Below are 18,854 nucleotides of genomic sequence, written 5' to 3' on the forward strand. Positions count from 1 at the left end.
GCTTGCCATCATTTTTGCCCTATCTTGTCATCTTTACATGTACAGGTTTTGGTTTCTTTATACTTGCTTCTCCTCCCTGCTCTTCACACCTGTAATCCACTCCCCATCCTCATTTTCAGGGTGGCCAGGCTTCCAAAACACATCCTTCACATAGTGCCTTCAGATAAACCAGTTGGGTTTTTTCATTTGGAGAATAGTGGGGCTGGAAGGAAGGTAGATGTTTAGAGGTAGATCTTTCTTTAGAGAAAGATACCTAATTTTGATCAATAGCTATCAGTAATCACATCTTTGGAGTCCATTCTACTAACACCTCTTTTGTATATCTTATCTGTTGAGTCTTTTGTTGTATTGTGAAATTATTGGGGAGTGGCTGTTGTCTTTTCTAGCTTGGGAAACCTCTAGTGCATTGTTGTGATTTGTGAAAGAAACACAGATTTGGAATAATTGAGTCTGTCATTATAGGAGATACCTTAGAAGGTGACAAGGAAAAGTCTTCTGATACCAGGGTGGAGATGGACTAAGTTCTGTGACAAGATATCCTGTCTCTTGACTTGCTTCTATGGGTCTTTAACATGTCTAGTGCTATTTTAGTAGGATCATCTTGTTATGACTGTTGCCAAGTGTTGATCATTCAAAATGACATATAAAGATCCTAAAATAGTTTATACAATGACATGTCTTCTTTCAGAATCAGCTGTGTTCAGAAAACATTCAGGAAAAAGGGGGAAACTGTGGAGGCTCTCAGAAGTAAGAACTCTTTAGCTTTTTAGCTGCTTACGAGATGCCGGGGAGCGATACCTGAATTAATGAGTGATCTTTTGTGTTTCAGTTTGGGCTTTTTGGTTCTCTTTGTGGGGCTGGGCCTTAAAGCATGAATGCAAGATGTGCTTGTATGTGTCCTCCCATGGTATTGAGGGTAATCTTGTTAAAAATGGTACCCCAAAAGGGGAGCCCTTCCATCACCAAAGGAAGCCCACTGATACTGTCCCATTGCTCCTCTGCCTGTGTCATTGTTGGTATGTTCTTCCCTGCCCTATCTCCTTGACCTCTTCATCTTAATTTGCCTATATGGCATTTAAACACAGCCACTCTGTAGTGGTGCAGGGACTGTCCCAGCCCCAGCAGTGCTGTGCCCCACCAAGGCATGGAGGTAAGGTGTTCCCTCAAGCAGAGCCTAAATGCATATCCCATATGTTAGTATTTGAATGTACCTTTGTGGTAGGAGCCAGCTCCAGCTACCATGAGCACATCACTAACATTTCCCTTTCCTCTTGTGCCTGCCTCGGGGACCAGATTTATCCTTCGACATCTATGAAGGTCAGATCACAGCTCTGCTTGGGCACAGTGGGACCGGGAAGACAACGCTGATGAACATCCTTTGTGGGCTGTGTCCACCAACAGATGGTGAGCTTCTCCAGTGTTAAGAGACCTTGAGCATCCTGCCTTAGAAAACCAAAGCTGTTGACCTTTGGTATTTCAGGATGCACTATGTTTTTCTTTAGATAACATCTGGAAGAGCCTTCTTTAGGTTTGTGACCATGCTAGCCTGCTCTCTGGCAGTAAAAACACATTGATTGCTCCTGGCTTTTCTTTTATAGGGTTTGTCTCTGTCTATGGGCACAAAGTCTCTGAAATCGATGAGATGCTCGAAGTGCGACAGATAGCAGGGGTGTGCCCTCAGTCTGACATCCACTTTGATATACTAACAGTAGAAGAGAACCTCTCCATATTTGCTGCAATTAAAGGAATCCCTCAGAATGATTTGATACAAGAGGTAATCAGCTGCACACAGATGTTGTCTGTATTTTCACCTGTATGACAAAATACCTTTACACTGGGCAGGGATTTCCTTAAGACAAGTTGCAGGGAAATATTGCCCGACAGTGCAATAGACAAAGAGGTACAGACAGATATTTTTACAAAGATAAACTGTCAGTTTTTTCTAGGAGACTAAAATGCTCACGAAATGTTTTAAATCACAGCATTTATGTTCTACCATAGATACCTTTTAAGTTCTTCAGGTCTGCTGGAGCTTAAGACCCTGCTCTGGACGTACAGGTTTGTTAGCAGGGTGTGCAGTTTGGATACACTGAATTAGGAACAGTTAATTTGAGTGTAATTATTAATAATATGGTTAAAAAACTTACAGCTTTTTTTAACAAGAAATGTGTTTTGTATGTATTTTAGGTGCAGAAAGTGCTGTTGGATTTGGATATGCAGCCTATCAGAGACAACCAAGCTAAGAAATTAAGTGGGGGGCAGAAGAGGCGGCTGTCAGTGGGGGTTGCTGTTCTTGGGAACCCAAAGGTGAGTGTGATGGTGAAGTTCCTCACTTGGTATGTTCTTCCCTGTTCTTCCCTAAGGGTGTGTGTCTTGTCAGAACCATGCTAATAAGATGCAGTACTATATATGTAATAATATTACAATGCTACTAATAAGTAACAGGCAGAGATTGTTACTTTAAGCATCTGTTGCTCCTTTTCTCTTTGCTTATGGTTTAAACAATTAAAATCACTTCAATAGCTCAACCTTTATACTTAAGGATGTTAAAGGCTTAAGTAATGGCAGTGGCTCTGGATTTGATCTCCTTGTGAAATAAATAGTATGACAAGTTTTATGTTGTTTCTGACAGGCAAGATGTAGCTCCCAGGAGCGAACCTGTCAGAGACTTTCCTTGCAAATCCATAGAGTCATGGAATCACAAACTGGTTTGAGTTGGAAGGGACCTTAAAGCTCATTCAGTTCCAATCCCCTGCCACGGGCAGGGACACCTTCCACTAGAGCAGGTTGCTCCAAGCCCCTGTGTCCAACCTGGCCTTGAACACTGCCAGGGATGGAGCAGCCACAGCTCCTCTGTTTAAAGCCATTCCCCTTTGTCCTGTCACTACATGCCCTTGTCAAAACTCCCTCTCTAGATTCCTTGCCTCCAGGTACTCAGAGCAGGGACAGAGCCAGAGCTCTTTTTTGTGTTACAGTTTTATTACTTCTAGCCTCTAAGAATGGGGAATGCTTTTAGATCTGTATTTTAAAATGATGGGTGTGACAGCTCGCTGTGCTTTTAAAAGCATGTGTATGAGTTTAACCGTCCCTTAATAGGAGGAGTGAATCCATAGCTACATACAGTTGTATTAGAAACAGAATAAAACAGACTGGCATTAACATACTCTTCTGACTTTCCCATTTGCCACAACAGGAGATGAGTTTATTCTAATCATAGTGAAGGGAGGTGCCCTGCTTACTCTAGGATGTTTCCTCTATGTTTTAGAGGACTAATTAGCAGGCTTCAAGCAAAAAGCCCTGTGTTTGTTACTTAGGCAGGATTTCCTGAGGTCAATACCTTGTATGTGAATGTGGTTTTAAAGATGCTCTTGGTTTTGCGCTCAGGTTTTGCTGCTGGATGAGCCAACCGCAGGGATGGATCCGTGTTCACGGCACATTGTCTGGAACCTCCTGAAAAACAGGAAAGCGGATCGTGTGACGGTTTTCAGCACCCACTTCATGGATGAAGCGGATATCCTCGCTGGTGAGTCCTGCTGCCATCCCCTGGGTACCAACCTGGGGCAGAGGCAGTCCATCAGTGACAGTCCTATCATAAAGCAGAAAGTGATGCTTCTCTAGCCATGGAATACACTTCTATGTGAAATACAGAGGGTTTGAAGCAAAATTCAGTCTTCTTATTCAAGGTCCTTGACTTTTATTTCTAGATCGTAAAGCTGTGATTTCTCAAGGGATGTTAAAATGCCTTGGATCCTCTCTCTTTCTCAAAAGCAAATGGGGAATTGGCTACCGCTTGAGGTATTCTTTTTGTGTGATACCTGTTATGTTGACATCACATATTGCTTTTTAAATTGCTTTTTGTTGAAATCTGTAATACAGCAACCCCTTTGTACTGAATGTTTGGTGCTCTCCTGGCTGACAGTTCTATGCTGGTGAAAGGGGAAAAGCTTTAAAACCCGATTCCCTCTGTTTTCTTAGCATGCACATTGATGCCTATTGCAACACAGAAGCTACAACCTCTCTGATACGACAGCACATCCCTGCAGCCAGCCTGCTCCAGGAGAACGATGAGCAGCTTGTGTACACGCTGCCGCTCAAGGACATGGACAAATTTGCAGGTACCAATGGTTCTGTTGTGCTGTAGGGTTGAATGGCTGCAGAAGAGATACCCATCAAGCGTGGCTGTAACCTCCAATTCTCATTAAGTTGTAACTTCTGCATTTATATGATTTTATATGTATTCATTATTTGGCTGATGCTCAGTCAGTGAGGTCTCAGGTGAGTGAGAACCTCATCGCCTTCTCCGAGGGGGCTGTGGTGTGTTAAGAGGCATGCGGGTACCCGACAGCGAGGGCTGGGGAGATGCTGTTAGCAGAAGGATGAAGAGACCCCTTTGTCCAAGAATCCCCTTGTCCTGCAGAAGCATCATCTTATCAGAGAGCATTTTAATGAGCAAGCTTAGCCTCCAACAGGAAGCCAGAAAGTCCTACCAAAATCAATCCCCCTTGTTGTGAGCCGCAAAGAGCATCGCGTCACTGCCTTAAAATTCACTGTGAGAGGGAGCACAGAGCAGATGTGCTGATTTCACTAGATGGCAGCAGTTACCTGATCAGTCCTACCCTGGGCTCCTTGGTCACCTCCCAGGAAAAGAAATATGGAGTAAACAGTGTCCTCTTTGTGCAAAGCTAAGGGAGAATCAATACTGATGTGCATTTGTGGCTCTTATTTCATCAAGGGTTTTTCCCCCATTGCATTTAATCAGTTAATAATTTATTAGCTTCACCTCTAGCAGACACTGTGTGAACTTTCTGGAAAAACAGGCACCTTTATGCAGGATTGAATCAATTCCCCAAAACTGTTTCCAGGAGAAGCTGAGGTTGGGAATACTCCTCAGCCACTGGGGCAGAAGGAGTTGTGGAGATGTGATGAGCATCGTTGGGCATCCGACTGCTCTTCCCATTTTACCTATTTGCCTTTCCCTTCAGTGTGACCTTGGCTCCGAAGCTCCTCGTTTTGTCAAGTCCTTCACTTCCTGGTGAGAGCCAGGAGGCAGCTCTGAGCCCAGGAGATTCAAGGTGCTGAGGTGCTTTTCACAAACACTGCAGCTTCAGGAAAACATGCCCATTTCTGACCAGACATTGAAGTTTAGTGCTAAAAAGAGCTTATCCCAGCCTCAGTTCTCAAGCTATGACCTGTGTCTTTGTAATTAAGCAACCACATTCACACCTTACCTCCTTTTTCCCACCATGCAGAAAGCTTTAGGGATGCCTCTAGTGTGCTTGAAGACCTCTTGGGAGACGGTGTAACCCTATTTCAGAGCAGAATGCTTCCTTTCTGTCTCTAGGCTTGTTTTCTGACCTCGACACTCATTCCCACCTGGGCGTTATCACCTATGGCGTTTCAATGACGACACTGGAGGATGTCTACCTGAAGCTGGAGGTTGAGGCAGAGATTGATCAAGCAGGTAGGGTGGACCGCAGCTATTTTCCTGTTTTCCCTCATATTTGCTGTAGCCTTAGTTAATGTAGAATTGCCCACGTCACTGCCAGGAGGAGTTTTGCCTTGGAGGCAAGAATAACAAGTCCTCCTGCAGAGCGCAGCAGCTCCTCTGGTCTCGCAACCAGTTCCAGGCTTTTGAAATATTTAACACAAAAACCCCACTGAAAAGCAGTGGTTTTGGGTGTGGAGTGGTTCTGGGAGGATCCAGGGCAAAAGCTTTTTACTTGCTATGTCTGCAGTAATTAATTTTTCATCCAGTGTACTTACATCTTCTTTAGTTCACAGTGGTGCTTTTTAAAATGGGCTTTATTTTCTTAATGGAGCTTTACTTCCAAGCAGTTGCAAATGCACAGTGCAAAACTTATTCCCAACTTTCTGCATGAGCAGTAATATTGGCAGCCTGCACTTAAGGCTGAAATAGATGAACTTGTCTGTTTTTCCTCTCCTTTAAACTAACTTTGGAATTCAAATGAAAGGTTGGGATCACTTACTATTACTCCAGAATGAATCAATTCTTCTTTTGATGTTAACTTTGAATGGTTTAAGTTTACTTTGAATGGTTTAAGTTATCTTAATCTTTCTAGAGCTCTCTGTGTGATACAGACTATTAAACTATCCTGCAAAGTTTCTGCATGGATGTAAGAGGGTTTAGCAGCTGAATATGCTGGTACTGAATAATAGTGGTGTATAAAGGCTGGACTTGATGATCTTAAAGGTCTTTTCCAACCTAGCTGATTCTGTGATTCCATGATACGTAGGTTAATGGTGAGAAATCGGGGTGAATACACCTTTTGAGCGGCAGAAATTTGTATCATCTGCTCTGTGTGTGATTCAGAGCTTTGGGTAGATCAGTGTCATTGACCTTAGGGTTAAGTTGAGATGAGATGGCTTCTGCAATAGCAAGGGGCAGGAACTGGCCACCCAGCTTCCTCCAGCCCTACCATTTCAAATCACATAGTTCTGCCAGAGCATCACGTTGTAGAGTTTCACTCTCTTCTTTTTCAGATTACAGCGTGTTCAATTCCCAGCAAGTGCAGGATGAAATGGATACAAAATCCCTTGATGATATGGAGCAGAGCCTCCTGATGCTGTCGGAGACAAAGGCACCAGCAATGAGCAGTACAGCCCTCTGGAAGAAGCAGGTTTCCACCATAGCAAAAGTTCATTTCCTTAGTCTCAAGCGGGAAAATAAGTGTGTGAGAGTTATGTAAGTATTGGGGCTTTCTTGTTTGTATACCAAAATACTCAAAACTTGTTTGAATGACACCAGAGAAAGGGCAAGTTGTGCTTAATTTTATCCCCACAGTTATATTTGAAACCCAGTAAGTATGATGCTATCCATTACTGTTGAATGCATGCTTTTTGGGGGTGAGGGAGGTGATGTTTCATAGCATGCATAGAAATGAGGTTGGCATTCACTGGATTTTAATAAGCCCCAAACTTCTTTCTTTCAGGTTGTTGCTTTTCCTGATTTTTCTTGTAGTTCAGATTTTATTGTTTTTCATACACCACATCATCAAAAACTCTGTAGCTGCTATCAAACTCTCCCCAGATTTGTACTTGCTGAAGCCCGGAGAGAATTCTCACAAGTACAGGAGTCGCCTCCTGCTGCAGAACTCCACAGGTAGGAAGGCAGAGATGCTCCTGTCTGCACCTCTCTCTTTAATGTAACATTTCACATGGTGGGGAAGGATGGTGTGTACAGCTTTTGGGGCTGGGGACAAACCTTTTCCTTGTAATTGACCCAAATGAATTGTTTCCAAGCACCCAGAGGTGGTAGAGAGTGAGTATCCTTCATGCCATAGGGGTTGGTTTGGATATCCTCCTCCTCCTCCTGTCTCCGGTAGCTTTGTGGTCACTATGTCATAAAATGACCCATATGAACAAACTGGCCCAAGAGCCATTTAGATACATCAACATTAAAATCCTCCTATTCTGGAAAATTCCTTTTTGTTTCAACTTGGGATGTTTTAAATGTGTGTAGCAGCAATCTAGGCAATAGAAATGTGTCCATTTGAGTTACCAGGAGTTTGTGCTTAATACAACTTAATTTCTCTGGACACCATATCAAAGTGCTGCTGGTTTCCTGCTCTTTTAGCTAATTGTCTGCTCAACTGAAACTTTGAGTATCCTGATAATGCTTGTTGGCAGCTCTACTGTGTTTGACTTGCACAAATGCATTGGAGAATAAAACCATAACATTTTCTTGAGTTCTTTGGAGGCTGTTGAGTGGGAAGCCAAAATAAAGCCATTCATGTTGTTGAGAATAGCAGAGGACTCTGGTAGGCATGTGTGAGGAAGCTGATCTTTCATCATAGGGTTGTATCAGTGAGAAAATGCATCTGTGTGGAGCACTCCCAGCTGGTGATGAGGAGGTATTTAAAAGACATGTAGATGTGGTGCTTAGGGACATGGTTTAGTGGTGGCTTGGCAGTGCTGGGTTAGTGGTTGGACTTGACGATCTTAACAGTCTTTTCAACCTAAACAGTTCCACGATTCTGTGTTGTTTCCTCTGTCTTACACCAGAATCCAGTATTGATGACATTGTCCACTCTCTTGGGAGCATGAATATCCTCTTGGAGATGTTCAATGACAGTGATTACGTCTCGGTAGCACCTCACAGCACAGCTTTAAATGTATTTGACCTTGAATCCAGACAGGTAAGACAGCCAGACTGGCTCAGTCGTATCCCAAAGACCAGACAAGCAGCTGGGTAGAGGCCAGGTTTGTTGTTCTCCAGACTGAAAGGCACATATAGAGCCATATAATCAAATAATATCATATAATATTGCTTGTACAAGAGGGCTGTCAAGAGGACTTGTATAAAAAGAAAGGAAATATTATCCAATTATCAAAATACATGTTCTTCCTTAATGAAAATTATGGTGGACCAATAAAACTTCCATCCCCTTTTCTCCTCCCAAGGATACAAATAGCCAAGAGAAATATTTTACTTCACAAGAGACCTGGCAGGGGGTTTATTTCTTTTTTTTTCTTATGCTGGTTGAATTATACAATTTGACAGAAGTGTAATTCCATTGTGCTCTTGTGTATAAAGAAAATGAGTTTCTTGGATTTTAAGTATTCACTTCAATATGGTCACTGGAGGAGTGTGAAACAGATTTGAACACTGGGGTCATATTTAATCCCAAGCAAAGGATCTACTTTGCAACATGTCAGCTCTGTCTCTTGTTTCCATTTTTATTCATTGCAAACTGTTAATATCAGTGTGACAGGGCAGCCCTTAGCTAATGTAAATTTGTGCCTGTCTGGTTTCCAAGTGCATTAGGAAGAACATACGAGTGTGGGTTGTTGTGGGTTTTGTTTTTCGGACTATAATTGTCTGGAGCATCGTTTGTCATAGTGTCACAGTTGCACAAAACATTCTGGGAATTTATCCCAAATAATTTGTTCTCTGTGAGCATGACTTTTCCTGAATAAGGTGATGTGTTATAGCCACCCTGAGCAGCCCAGAGCCTCCTGCAAAGCATCCTCTATTGTGCAAACATTTGTCCTCATGTTCAGGTTTAGTTAAGCCCATAGGAGACCCCTCTCAGGGTATTAACCCTTTGTGCAGAAGAATTAATCCAGCACGTACTTTCCTTTCCAGAACTATGTTTTCACAGTTGTATTCAACAGTACCATGGTGCATTCCCTGCCAGTTTTAATGAACATCATCAGCAATCTACTCCTGCGTAATTTAAACGTGACGGAGAGCATTCAGATCTGGAGCAACCCCTTCATTCAGGTGAGCAGCACAGCAAAAATCACCCGTAAGCACAGGGTAGGTGGCAAAGCATCAGAAGGACATAAAGAGGACACTTCCCCATCCCTGACAGTGCTCAAGGCCAGGTTGGACACAGGGGCTTGGAGCAACCTGCTCTAGTGAAAGGTGTCCCCGCCCATGGCAGGGGGTTGGAACTGGGTGAGCTTTAAGGACCTTTCCAACCAAAATCATTCTGTGATTCTATGATGAAAGGTGTCAGGATTTTTCCCTGCAGCTTGTGGAAGAGGAGGAAAATGGGGCTTGAAAAGAGGATGTTCTGTTGGGAATTTATTACAGGTTCGGTACAGGTTACCTGCAATTCTCGGAGGCTGAATGTGAGGATGCTGGAGGTCTGCTGCCTCCTATGCAGAGCTGGGGTGGCCTTTAAGGGAGAATAGGACCTGCTGCAGGACATAAATACCCTAGGAGTTTATTAGACGTGCTTACAAATACTCCAAAAACTTCCATAGGTGTTTTTGTTACTGCTGTGGCTCAGATGATCTTGAGACACACAGAATATATGTATCAGCATTTACAGTCATGTTCCAATTCTAAATGCATTTATTTTGGTCACACACATTCTAGTACTGAAGAAATCTGATTTATATTTCAGAACCTTCCAGACACAATTTTCAGGCTGGAGATCTATTTTGAAGCAGTATTGCTGGGAATTATCATAACTGGAATGCCACCGTATTTTGCCATGGACAATGCAGAAAACCATAAGGTAAACTCCTGGGTGTTGATTCAGAGTGTGCACAAGAACTTAAAAATCTTGGGATTTGGAGGAAAAAGTCTTAAGAGGTGTTTTAAATAACATTTAATTTACAACGTATTTTCTTTTCCCATTGCAGATCAAAGCATACACGCAGCTGAAGATAGCAGGGCTTTATCCCTCTGCTTACTGGACAGGGCAAGCTGTGGTTGACCTCCCACTGTTCTTCTCCATCCTTATCCTGATGATAGGCAGCCTCTTCGCCTTCCACTACGGTGTTTATTTCTATGTGGGCAAGTTCCTTGCTGTGGTGAGTGCAGTGGGGACCGGAGCACATGTGAGGATGTGAGAGGGTGGTTATGTCGGTTTCTACAAGGGTTTAGGTTTTCTTAGGATGGAGAGAGCTGGGTTTGTTCAACCTGCAGAAGAGAAGGCTCAGGGGAGACCTTGGAGCAGCTCCAGTGCCTAAAGGAGCCAACAAGAAACCTGGAGAGGGGCTTTGGACAAGGGCCTGTAGGGACAGGACAAGGGGAATGGCTTGAACCTGCCGGAGGGGAGATTGAGATGAGCTCTTGGGCAGAAGCTCTTCCCTGTGAGGGTGCTGAGGCGCTGGCACAGGGTGCCCAGAGAAGCTGTGGCTGCCCCATCCCTGGCAGTGTTCAAGGCCAGGTTGGACACAGGGGCTTGGAGCAACCTGCTCTAGTGGAAGGTGTCCTTGCCCGTCGCAGGGATTGGGACTGGATGAACTTTAAGATCCCTTCAGCACAAACCACTTTGTGATTCTATAAAAATGCTTAATTAAGGCTGCTGGAGCAGAGGCACCAGTCATGCTGCACTAGAGGCAAAATAGTACTACTTCTCACGGGGAAAAGTACTCACATTTAGGAGTTTCATTCAGAACTGGAACAAAATGGAGCTTTAACATACAAGGATCTTCCAAGGAAACACTCCATCCTTTTTTGCCCTGCCTGCTCAGTCTGCTTTGTGCTCTTTGCTGCTGATTCATAATTGCTCCCTTTGCATCAGCATGCTGCTAATGACAAGGTTACAGTGACTTTGAACACAGAGAAGCTCCACAACGAATTGAAGTATGTGAATGAAGAGGCTACAAGTATTCATGTCTTTTTATATTCAGTGCAGGCTTCCCTGAGATATTGGCTGTAATTGAGAAGAATCAGATTTTCCTCGCTGCTTTCCCAGAGCTCTTGAGTTAATCAGGTTTGGGATGTGACCGTTGCGCTGCAGGGCTGGTTTATCTCCAAGTGCCTTTACCCTTGCTTTCATTCCTGTGCAGATGCTGAGGTTGAAGGTGGAATTCCTAATACTTGCTAAAATCTTGAGGTCAACATTTGTGGGTGCCTGTGTTATTTAAAACACTGGGAAATAGCTTAAAGGAAACCGAGCAAGTGAGGTTCCTGCCTATCCACACACTCTTATTTACGTCTTTAATAGTGTGTATGTACCAAGGTGACAAAATACATCAAATTAAGTGACACAGATGAATCCAGAGTTATGAATCCCACTGAAGTAATTCCAGTTACACAGAACATCCACCCCTGGGTTCTTGCTTTCCTGAGAAACCTTTCCTCTCGTTGCAGATTTTCTGCCTGATTGGTTATGTCCCATCAGTCGTGCTCTTCACTTATGTGGTCTCCTTCACGTTTAAAAAAGTCCAGAATACAAAAGAATTTTGGTCATTCATATTTTCAGTGGTGAGTAGCCAGGAAGATTGGTTATCTCCAAAGCCATAGTTATTTTAGTGCGCTGCGTGTCCTTAATGCACAAGAAATCTGAACCATTCACTAATGTGAATTAGTGGCATAACCTGAATGATAAAAGCTTTAAAAAATGTACCTCAGATTAGATTATTTCTGCTTAGAGAGCCTGAACTAAATGAAAATTAACTTTTTTCCCCTTTCCTTTTGTACAGACAGCCTTGCTATGTACGGTTGTCACCGAAGTGGCGTTTTTTCTGGACTATTACCTGGTAACCACCGTCCTGCATTATGTCTTCTCCATCTTCATTCCCATTTATCCCCTTATTGGCTGCCTGATTTGTTTTATAAAGGTAAGGAGGACATAGGAGATCCTCTCCAGAGCACTTGCTGATGGCTGGGGTTGGGTGGGTGTCTGTAATGATAACGGAGCAGCAGTGGTGTAACGTCATCTGTAGCTATTTAACATGTGAAAAATAGCAACTGGTGGTTAAAAATCACCTTCATCCTGAAAGTGAAGTGTTGCAATTCTAAAATGAGGAAATGAGCAAGTCTTCCATTAAATATCTACAGGAAAACCATGTATTTCTCAGCCTGTGGACTGAGCAAACCCAGGGATGGGAAATGGGTTAATTGGGAGCTGGTGGCTTTATACCAGAAGCAGCCCCAGGGACTTTGGTGGAGTTTTAGTGGTGTTGAACTCGTGCAAGCAAGGTCTCTGCGGAGCTCAAATTGCTTGAGCAGCGTATCTTAAATGACTGATGGAGACTAAAGTGTGGTGTAGAATATGCAGGCTCTGGTAGGTGATTCTTTACCTGAGTATGTTTCCCTCGTTGTCAGGTCTCATGGAAAGGCAAGCGGAAGAACAGTGGATACTACGACCCGTGGGACCGGCTCCTGGTAGCAGTTCTAGCTGTAAGCATGATTATTTGGTTATTTGCTATATTTGCTGTAGAGAATTACCAGCTCCTGCTGGGATGCCTCTTCTGTTCAGGCTTCTTTATTAGTAAAGGTTTGATCTAATGCTGAGCATTGCTGGAGCCCACAGCTTTTGCAACCTGTTGCGGTGTGAACAGTACGAGTAAAGCTGCTGTACTTACCAGCTTAACATCTGCTTCAGCAGCCTTATCAATGGTGGCAATATTTATCCTGATTATTATGGATTCCATGCTCATGAGCAAGAATTGGAGCAGGGGATAGTCCCTCCTCTCTCCAAAAACCCCAAATAATTGCTACTAAATCTAAACAGACGCTGGTTGTGCATGCTCAGCGTTGACCCACTGAGCAGCATCTTCTTGGAAACATCAGCATTTCTGTGGTGGTGAAGAGCTGGGGCTTCTTGTTGCTCATTAACACTGGTGGGATCACCTATAGGGTTATCTATAGGGTCACCAGCCTTGGAGAGCCAGCAGCACTCCAGGTAACCACGACTGTATTTGTCTGGTTTAGCCCTATTTGCAGTGTGTCGTGTGGCTGTTCCTACTGCGGTGTTTCGAGCTGAAGAATGGAGGGAGGACAGTGAGAGAGGATCCATTTTTCAGGTCTGTCTCTGTTGAATAGACTTTGTAAAAGTAATAATCCAATGGAGCTGGTTTTAAAAGTGGTGGTGTTGATGAAACTGGAGTATGGAGTGTATAGCTATGGGGAGTGCTGCAGGAAATGTAATACCTTCGGTTATATCCCATCCCAAGTGTCTGCAGAATTTGCTCTCCTAGTTTTAGTTGTCTGAAATTCAGTCACTAAAGTGCATTAAAGTTACTTCCTTTAAGTTACTCCTGCAAAATTAGGAATTTTGTAAGGATATCACCTATATAAAAATAGGGGAACTTCCTTTCCTATTGCATGGCTAGAGATGCCATACCCCAACAAAGAGCTCAGCATGAAGATGGCATAGTTGCAGTCACTGCCAGCTCTTTCTGCTCTTTTGGGGCTTTCAGATGTGCTGCAGAAACGTGTTACTCCCAGGTTTGACAAACACAAGTTGCTTTCTGCATCAAAGCAACGAGCGAATCTCAGCTGGATGCTGAGCAGCAGCATCATGTTGTTTTCTTCCCCTTAGAAAGTGTTTTACCAAAGCCAAAACTTGGAAGTTTCCAGATGTGCCACGTGATGACAACGAAGATGAAGATGTGAAGGCAGAGAGGCTGCGAGTCCAAGAAGTGCTGAGCAGCCCCAAAAGCGAGGAGGTAACGCTGTGGCACTACCCAGAACCCTGATTTGGAGGTTTCCCAGAGTTGCTGAGATCCACATCCTCTTCTCTCTCCAATTCCAGATGCCAGCAATCCTGGTCAGCAGCTTGCACAAAGAGTTTGATGAAAGAAAGGAATTTCTTCTGGGGAGAAAAATAAAGAAAGTGGCAACGAACCATGTTTCTCTCTGCGTAAAAAAAGGTTGGATTTCAACTACTTGCAGTTGAGCTGTTGTAGTTACAACAACAACTCTTGAATCCATTTACCTGACCTCATCGCAATGTTTTATGTTCTCCTTCCTTTAGGGGAGATACTGGGTTTGTTAGGACCCAATGGAGCTGGAAAAAGCACGTTAATCAATATGCTTGTTGGAGAGATTGAGCCAACCAGTGGGCAAGTACGTTACGTGCTACAAACTAAACAGAAAATGAATATTATTATTATTGTTATTTTTATTATTACTGTTACAAGCATTCCCAAGTGTTTTTTGCTAAGACTTTACAAAACCGGTTCTGAAACTTACAATATCGAGTAAGGTCTGTGCATTTTCCTCGCAGGTTCTGATGGGAGATGATGCTTTTGGCCTGCACAGTGAAGATGACTCAGTGAAATTTGTGGGGTACTGTCCTCAAACCAACCCGCTTTGGCCAGATATTACATTGCAGGAACACTTTGAAATTTATGGTGCCATCAAAGGAATGAGTCCATCTGATGTTAAGGAAGTCGTAAAGCGGTAAGTAGCTTATTATAGGAATGTTTAAAGTCTAGCTATGTTTTTCTAAGAGGCTGTTGGAGGTTTTTTCCCGCTTTCCCTAATGCAATCCTTTTTTCCTTTAAGTTCGATTGGGTCTTTTCAGCAAATTCAGCTAGTGTGAATTGTAGGTTGGGAGATACAGATTAAACCATGCGAAATTCAACTGGTATTTGCAGTTTCATATTCTCTTTAAAGTTATGAAGGGCTCTGGATGACCCTTGCAGAGGATGGGGGGTTGAGGACTTAGAGCTGTTTCTGGGTTGTCACCACTGGCTCCTGTGGGACACGGGGAAGGTGGTTTTTGTATGGAAGTGCCCAGCTCCAATTCTGTTATTGCTCTGCTCTTTTAATACCTTATATCCAAATATTTGTAACTGAGTCCTTCAAGTGGGGCTGTTTGCATACTGTGTGATGAGGGGGAAGCCAAACCATCACCAGCTTTTCACATGTGGTCCTCCCTCTTCTGCAGCATCTCAAGTGCCCTGGATCTAAAAGACCACCTGCAGAAGACAACCAAGAAGCTGGGAGTGGGGATGAAGCGCAAGGTGTGTATTGGGGAGCTGCTTGAGCTGCTGCTGTTGGGGTGTCCCCAGCATCCATGGTGTCCTTACCCTGTCCCTTTGCCTTCCTCCCAGCTGTGCTTTGCCCTCAGTATGCTGGGCAACCCGCGGGTCACACTCCTGGATGAACCATCAACTGGGATGGATCCAAAAGCCAAGCAGCACATGTGGTGAGTTGCCAGGGCCATGACGGCCACAGGCTTGTCTCTCTTTGCCCAGTTTTATGTGTGCATTATCCCTCTTAACACTAGGGAGAGCCATAGACAGGGAATAAGGCATCCTTAGTGCCAGGTGCACTTCATCTGTGTCCTCTCCCAGGACAGCTTGGAGATTTAAAGCTTGGAAGTCAAAAGTAATCTTCAAAATAGTGTAAGAAGTGTAGATTTGAGTCACGTTTGTGAAAAATTCAGGTGTTAATTGTAGTAGTATTGCTCCATAAAATAGAGGGTTTGTGTTTAACCTCTCCTTACTAAACCAGGATTTACTGTTACGTGCTAAATGTTTTATTCGGGGATTTTCTTGGTTATGTTTTATAGGAGGGCAATTCGAGCAGCATTTAAAAATAAGGAGAGAGCAGCAATCCTGACCACTCACTACATGGAGGAGGCAGATGCTGTCTGTGACCGTGTGGCCATCCTGGTGTCTGGGCAGCTCAGGTACTACTAGAGCCCTCCCTGCAGGGAGGGCAGGACAGCAGTCAACGAGAATATATTGCTTTAAAAATATAGCTATACAATTTATTTTGCACCTTAAACTTGGAGCAAAATTAAGCTTTAAACTGCAAAAAGTGGTCTGTTAGGAGTTAAGCTGCTTTTTGAGTGTCTTGTAATATGTATGACTCATTTTCTCTCTGCAACTGGTAGATGTATAGGTACCGTCCAACACCTGAAGAGTAAGTTTGGCAGAGGATACTTCTTGGAAATGAAACTAAAAGAAACAGCAGATGTACAGCAGGTGGATTATCTGCAGAGCCAGATTTTGCACATCTTCCCCAACGCGAATCGCCAGGAAAGGTGAAGTTGAACAAATACATGGAAAACGTTGACATTAATACAAGCCCCTGATTTCTGAGCAGTTCCTTGGCAGCAAGTAGGGAATGCCAGGATAGTAAAACTTACAACAAATATTTACATATGGCTTAAAAACAAGAAAAGGGAGGGTTTTGCAGGCCAGCAGAAGCTGCCAGGCGGTGGCTGCGAGCCCTGCCTGCAGATGTTCAGCACGGAGGAAGCAAAACTCCATTTCTGCATAACTGTTGCCTGACGGCTTCCTCCTCGGTTGGGGCCCTCGGGAAATGGGTAAAATCTGAGTCACTGGCCCTTGTCTGGAAACGCTTCAGTGTTTTCTGGGGGTACCTCAAGAGTTTGAGGGGGGGTTGGGTGGTTTTCTGTCAACAGCTTTGATTTGCTGTATGAACTGAAGGGTCTGGCTTGGTGAAACTCTCCAGAAGGGCACAGGGGGCATTGTGTAAGAAGTGTCCCTCAAATGGGGGTGATCTGGAGGAGAGTTCAGTTTACAGAAGCAAATGTGTGGGGTAGAGCAGCTCCCTTTTCTGGAATGTGTGTTGCGGGATCCGCTGCATGATGCAAAGTCCCAATAGACCCTGTGGCCTCTGCCTGAGTTCATTTGAAAGGCAAAACCTCACAACCACAGGAGTTCCCGGCAGCGATTTTTCTTTCATGAGTTTATAAGAGAATACAAGTGGTTGAATCCAAGCTGAAGATCATGAAACACAAAGCAGTCTCTGGGGATCTCAGCTGATGCACCTGAACCTGGGTCTCTGGTACGGGTTGTAAACCAGCTGGTCTGGAGCTGCATCATTCCTGTTGTCTTGCATGACGATAAGTAGTCAAAATGCCTGGATTAACCTTTGTAAAATGAGTTTAAATCCCTTCACTTGGATGTTAATCTTTTTGCTTTGAGTAATTTCACCTGAAGCTGTATTTTCTTTGTTTCTTTATTCCAGTTTTGCTTCTATTTTGGCATATAAAATTCCTAAAGAAGATGTACAATCGCTTTCACATTCTTTTTCCAAGCTGGAAGAAGGTAATTAAGCAATTGCCATGCATCACATACAGAAACCATTTTGTCCCCCGTAACTGACACATTTGCCATGAGGTGACACTTCTGCATTTCTGTTCCAAATCTGTGATTTATGTTTTCTATTATTTTTGCTGTCCCCAACTCTGTTTTGTGTGAAATCCATTGTAAGCACTTGTACCACCTTAGAATACTTTAAATCCAGCAGTGTCACATAGTGAAGCAACCCTAAATATGCTCTCTTACTAATTCTTTCAACAGTAAAACATGCCTTTAACATCGAGGAGTACAGCTTTTCCCAGGCAACACTGGAACAGGTATGTTAAAGCAAATGATACTTTGTGGAAGCAAACCCCTGCAGGCAAAGATGTTGCAGGTCTTTTGGGTTTTGCAGGCATCTGGGGTAGATTCACTTTGCCTTGGCTATGCAGTGGATGGAGGGGATGAGGAGCCCTCATGTGCAGGCAGCTTGTCCTCTGTACCTGGCTTTCAGGCAGGTGGGGATGCTCTGCTGATGCCTGTTTGGGCACTTTTGGGGACTTGAAATTCCCTTTTGCAAAGCGAATTGGGACCGCCAGTTCCCTGAAAGGGAGGGTAAAGCTGAGGCTTAGTATTGCTTATTCTGGATTAGTTATTGCTGACCACAAATGTCCTTCAGTGTGTACTTAGTTCAACTTCCTTTTCACTGTTCTCTTGATGAACTGAGGTGAGAGGGTAGGAGCAAGTTAACCCAAAATACTAGAAACTTCCTACTTGGAGATGAATCAGTACATTTGATACTTGTGAGGCTTTTAACATGAGTTCTACTAAGAAAGTTCCTACAAGCAGCATGATGTATTCACACCCTTTCTGTCTGTCCAGGTTTTTGTGGAGCTTGCTAAAGAGCAGGAAGAGGAGGACAGCACCTTTGGCACCCTGAACAGCACACTGTGGTGGGAGAGAACACAGGAAGACAGGGTTGTTTTCTGAGCTCCTCATGGTCCAGACCTGCTCTGCAGCTGGTGTGTTGTGCCAGTGATGATCCTCTGTGCAGACATCAGGGCATGAGCATGGAAATGGAGAAGGAAAATCATATTTGGAAGCACAGAGCACGTTCCACCATCCTGGCCTTAGGAATATCGCCACAATAGCGGTGAGCGTCCCCACCGTTGTTCTGGCTGACCTGAAATTCCTTCTCCCCTTGCTGTTTCCCAGATTGAGCAAGAAGATGCTGCCACGGCAGTCAGTCATCTCCTGGTGTTGGTGGCTTGTACAGGAGCACCCGCCTGCCTTCCTCCCTCGGCTGTGCTGTGCTGAGGTTGGGATCCTTCCTGGAAATCTTGCATCTGAGCAAAACCAGTTGCTGTTGGAGCATCCTGCCCTGTGGGACTTGCTCACTGGGTCTTGCCTTGCCCCATGCCCTTGGCTGGGCGTTGCTGCCTGCCCAACGAGGTGCTGTGCAGACACATGTCCCTGCAAGGTCCTGTTCTCCCACCAGCTGCTCCGTCCCTGCTTATGCTTAGAAGATGCACTTGCTTAGAAGAGAGGGGCAAAACCACTCCAAAGTAATGGTATTCACTGCAGAGAGGGTCCTGAATTCCACTGCAAGCTTAGCTTGGTATCCAACCAATGTGAAAATG

The 18,854-nt window shown here is 44.0% G+C and overlaps 1 protein-coding gene across 1 annotated transcript in view; it reads left to right on the forward strand.

The window, feature by feature from the left end:
* Positions 1-18,204, forward strand: part of ABCA5 (ATP-binding cassette, sub-family A (ABC1), member 5) — a 26,609-nt gene extending 8,405 nt beyond the window's left edge. The window contains exons 10-38 of the mRNA XM_010022354.1: positions 689-747; positions 1,294-1,404; positions 1,599-1,774; positions 2,188-2,307; positions 3,385-3,523; positions 3,705-3,795; positions 3,976-4,115; positions 5,342-5,461; positions 6,502-6,703; positions 6,951-7,120; positions 8,023-8,156; positions 9,107-9,244; positions 9,876-9,989; positions 10,117-10,287; positions 11,576-11,689; positions 11,908-12,045; positions 12,533-12,607; positions 13,142-13,237; positions 13,756-13,878; positions 13,965-14,082; positions 14,187-14,278; positions 14,439-14,614; positions 15,105-15,180; positions 15,271-15,365; positions 15,732-15,851; positions 16,059-16,208; positions 17,162-17,241; positions 17,497-17,552; positions 18,097-18,204. Of these exons, the coding sequence (XP_010020656.1) occupies positions 689-747; positions 1,294-1,404; positions 1,599-1,774; positions 2,188-2,307; positions 3,385-3,523; positions 3,705-3,795; positions 3,976-4,115; positions 5,342-5,461; positions 6,502-6,703; positions 6,951-7,120; positions 8,023-8,156; positions 9,107-9,244; positions 9,876-9,989; positions 10,117-10,287; positions 11,576-11,689; positions 11,908-12,045; positions 12,533-12,607; positions 13,142-13,237; positions 13,756-13,878; positions 13,965-14,082; positions 14,187-14,278; positions 14,439-14,614; positions 15,105-15,180; positions 15,271-15,365; positions 15,732-15,851; positions 16,059-16,208; positions 17,162-17,241; positions 17,497-17,552; positions 18,097-18,204 (3,502 nt within the window). The remainder of the gene's footprint in view (positions 1-688; positions 748-1,293; positions 1,405-1,598; positions 1,775-2,187; positions 2,308-3,384; positions 3,524-3,704; positions 3,796-3,975; positions 4,116-5,341; positions 5,462-6,501; positions 6,704-6,950; positions 7,121-8,022; positions 8,157-9,106; positions 9,245-9,875; positions 9,990-10,116; positions 10,288-11,575; positions 11,690-11,907; positions 12,046-12,532; positions 12,608-13,141; positions 13,238-13,755; positions 13,879-13,964; positions 14,083-14,186; positions 14,279-14,438; positions 14,615-15,104; positions 15,181-15,270; positions 15,366-15,731; positions 15,852-16,058; positions 16,209-17,161; positions 17,242-17,496; positions 17,553-18,096) is intronic.
* Positions 18,205-18,854: the final 650 nt, after the last annotated feature.

Source organism: Nestor notabilis, unplaced genomic scaffold (genome assembly GCF_000696875.1).
Source record: "Nestor notabilis isolate BGI_N333 unplaced genomic scaffold, ASM69687v1 scaffold31380, whole genome shotgun sequence".
Classification (NCBI taxonomy): domain Eukaryota; kingdom Metazoa; phylum Chordata; class Aves; order Psittaciformes; family Psittacidae; genus Nestor; species Nestor notabilis.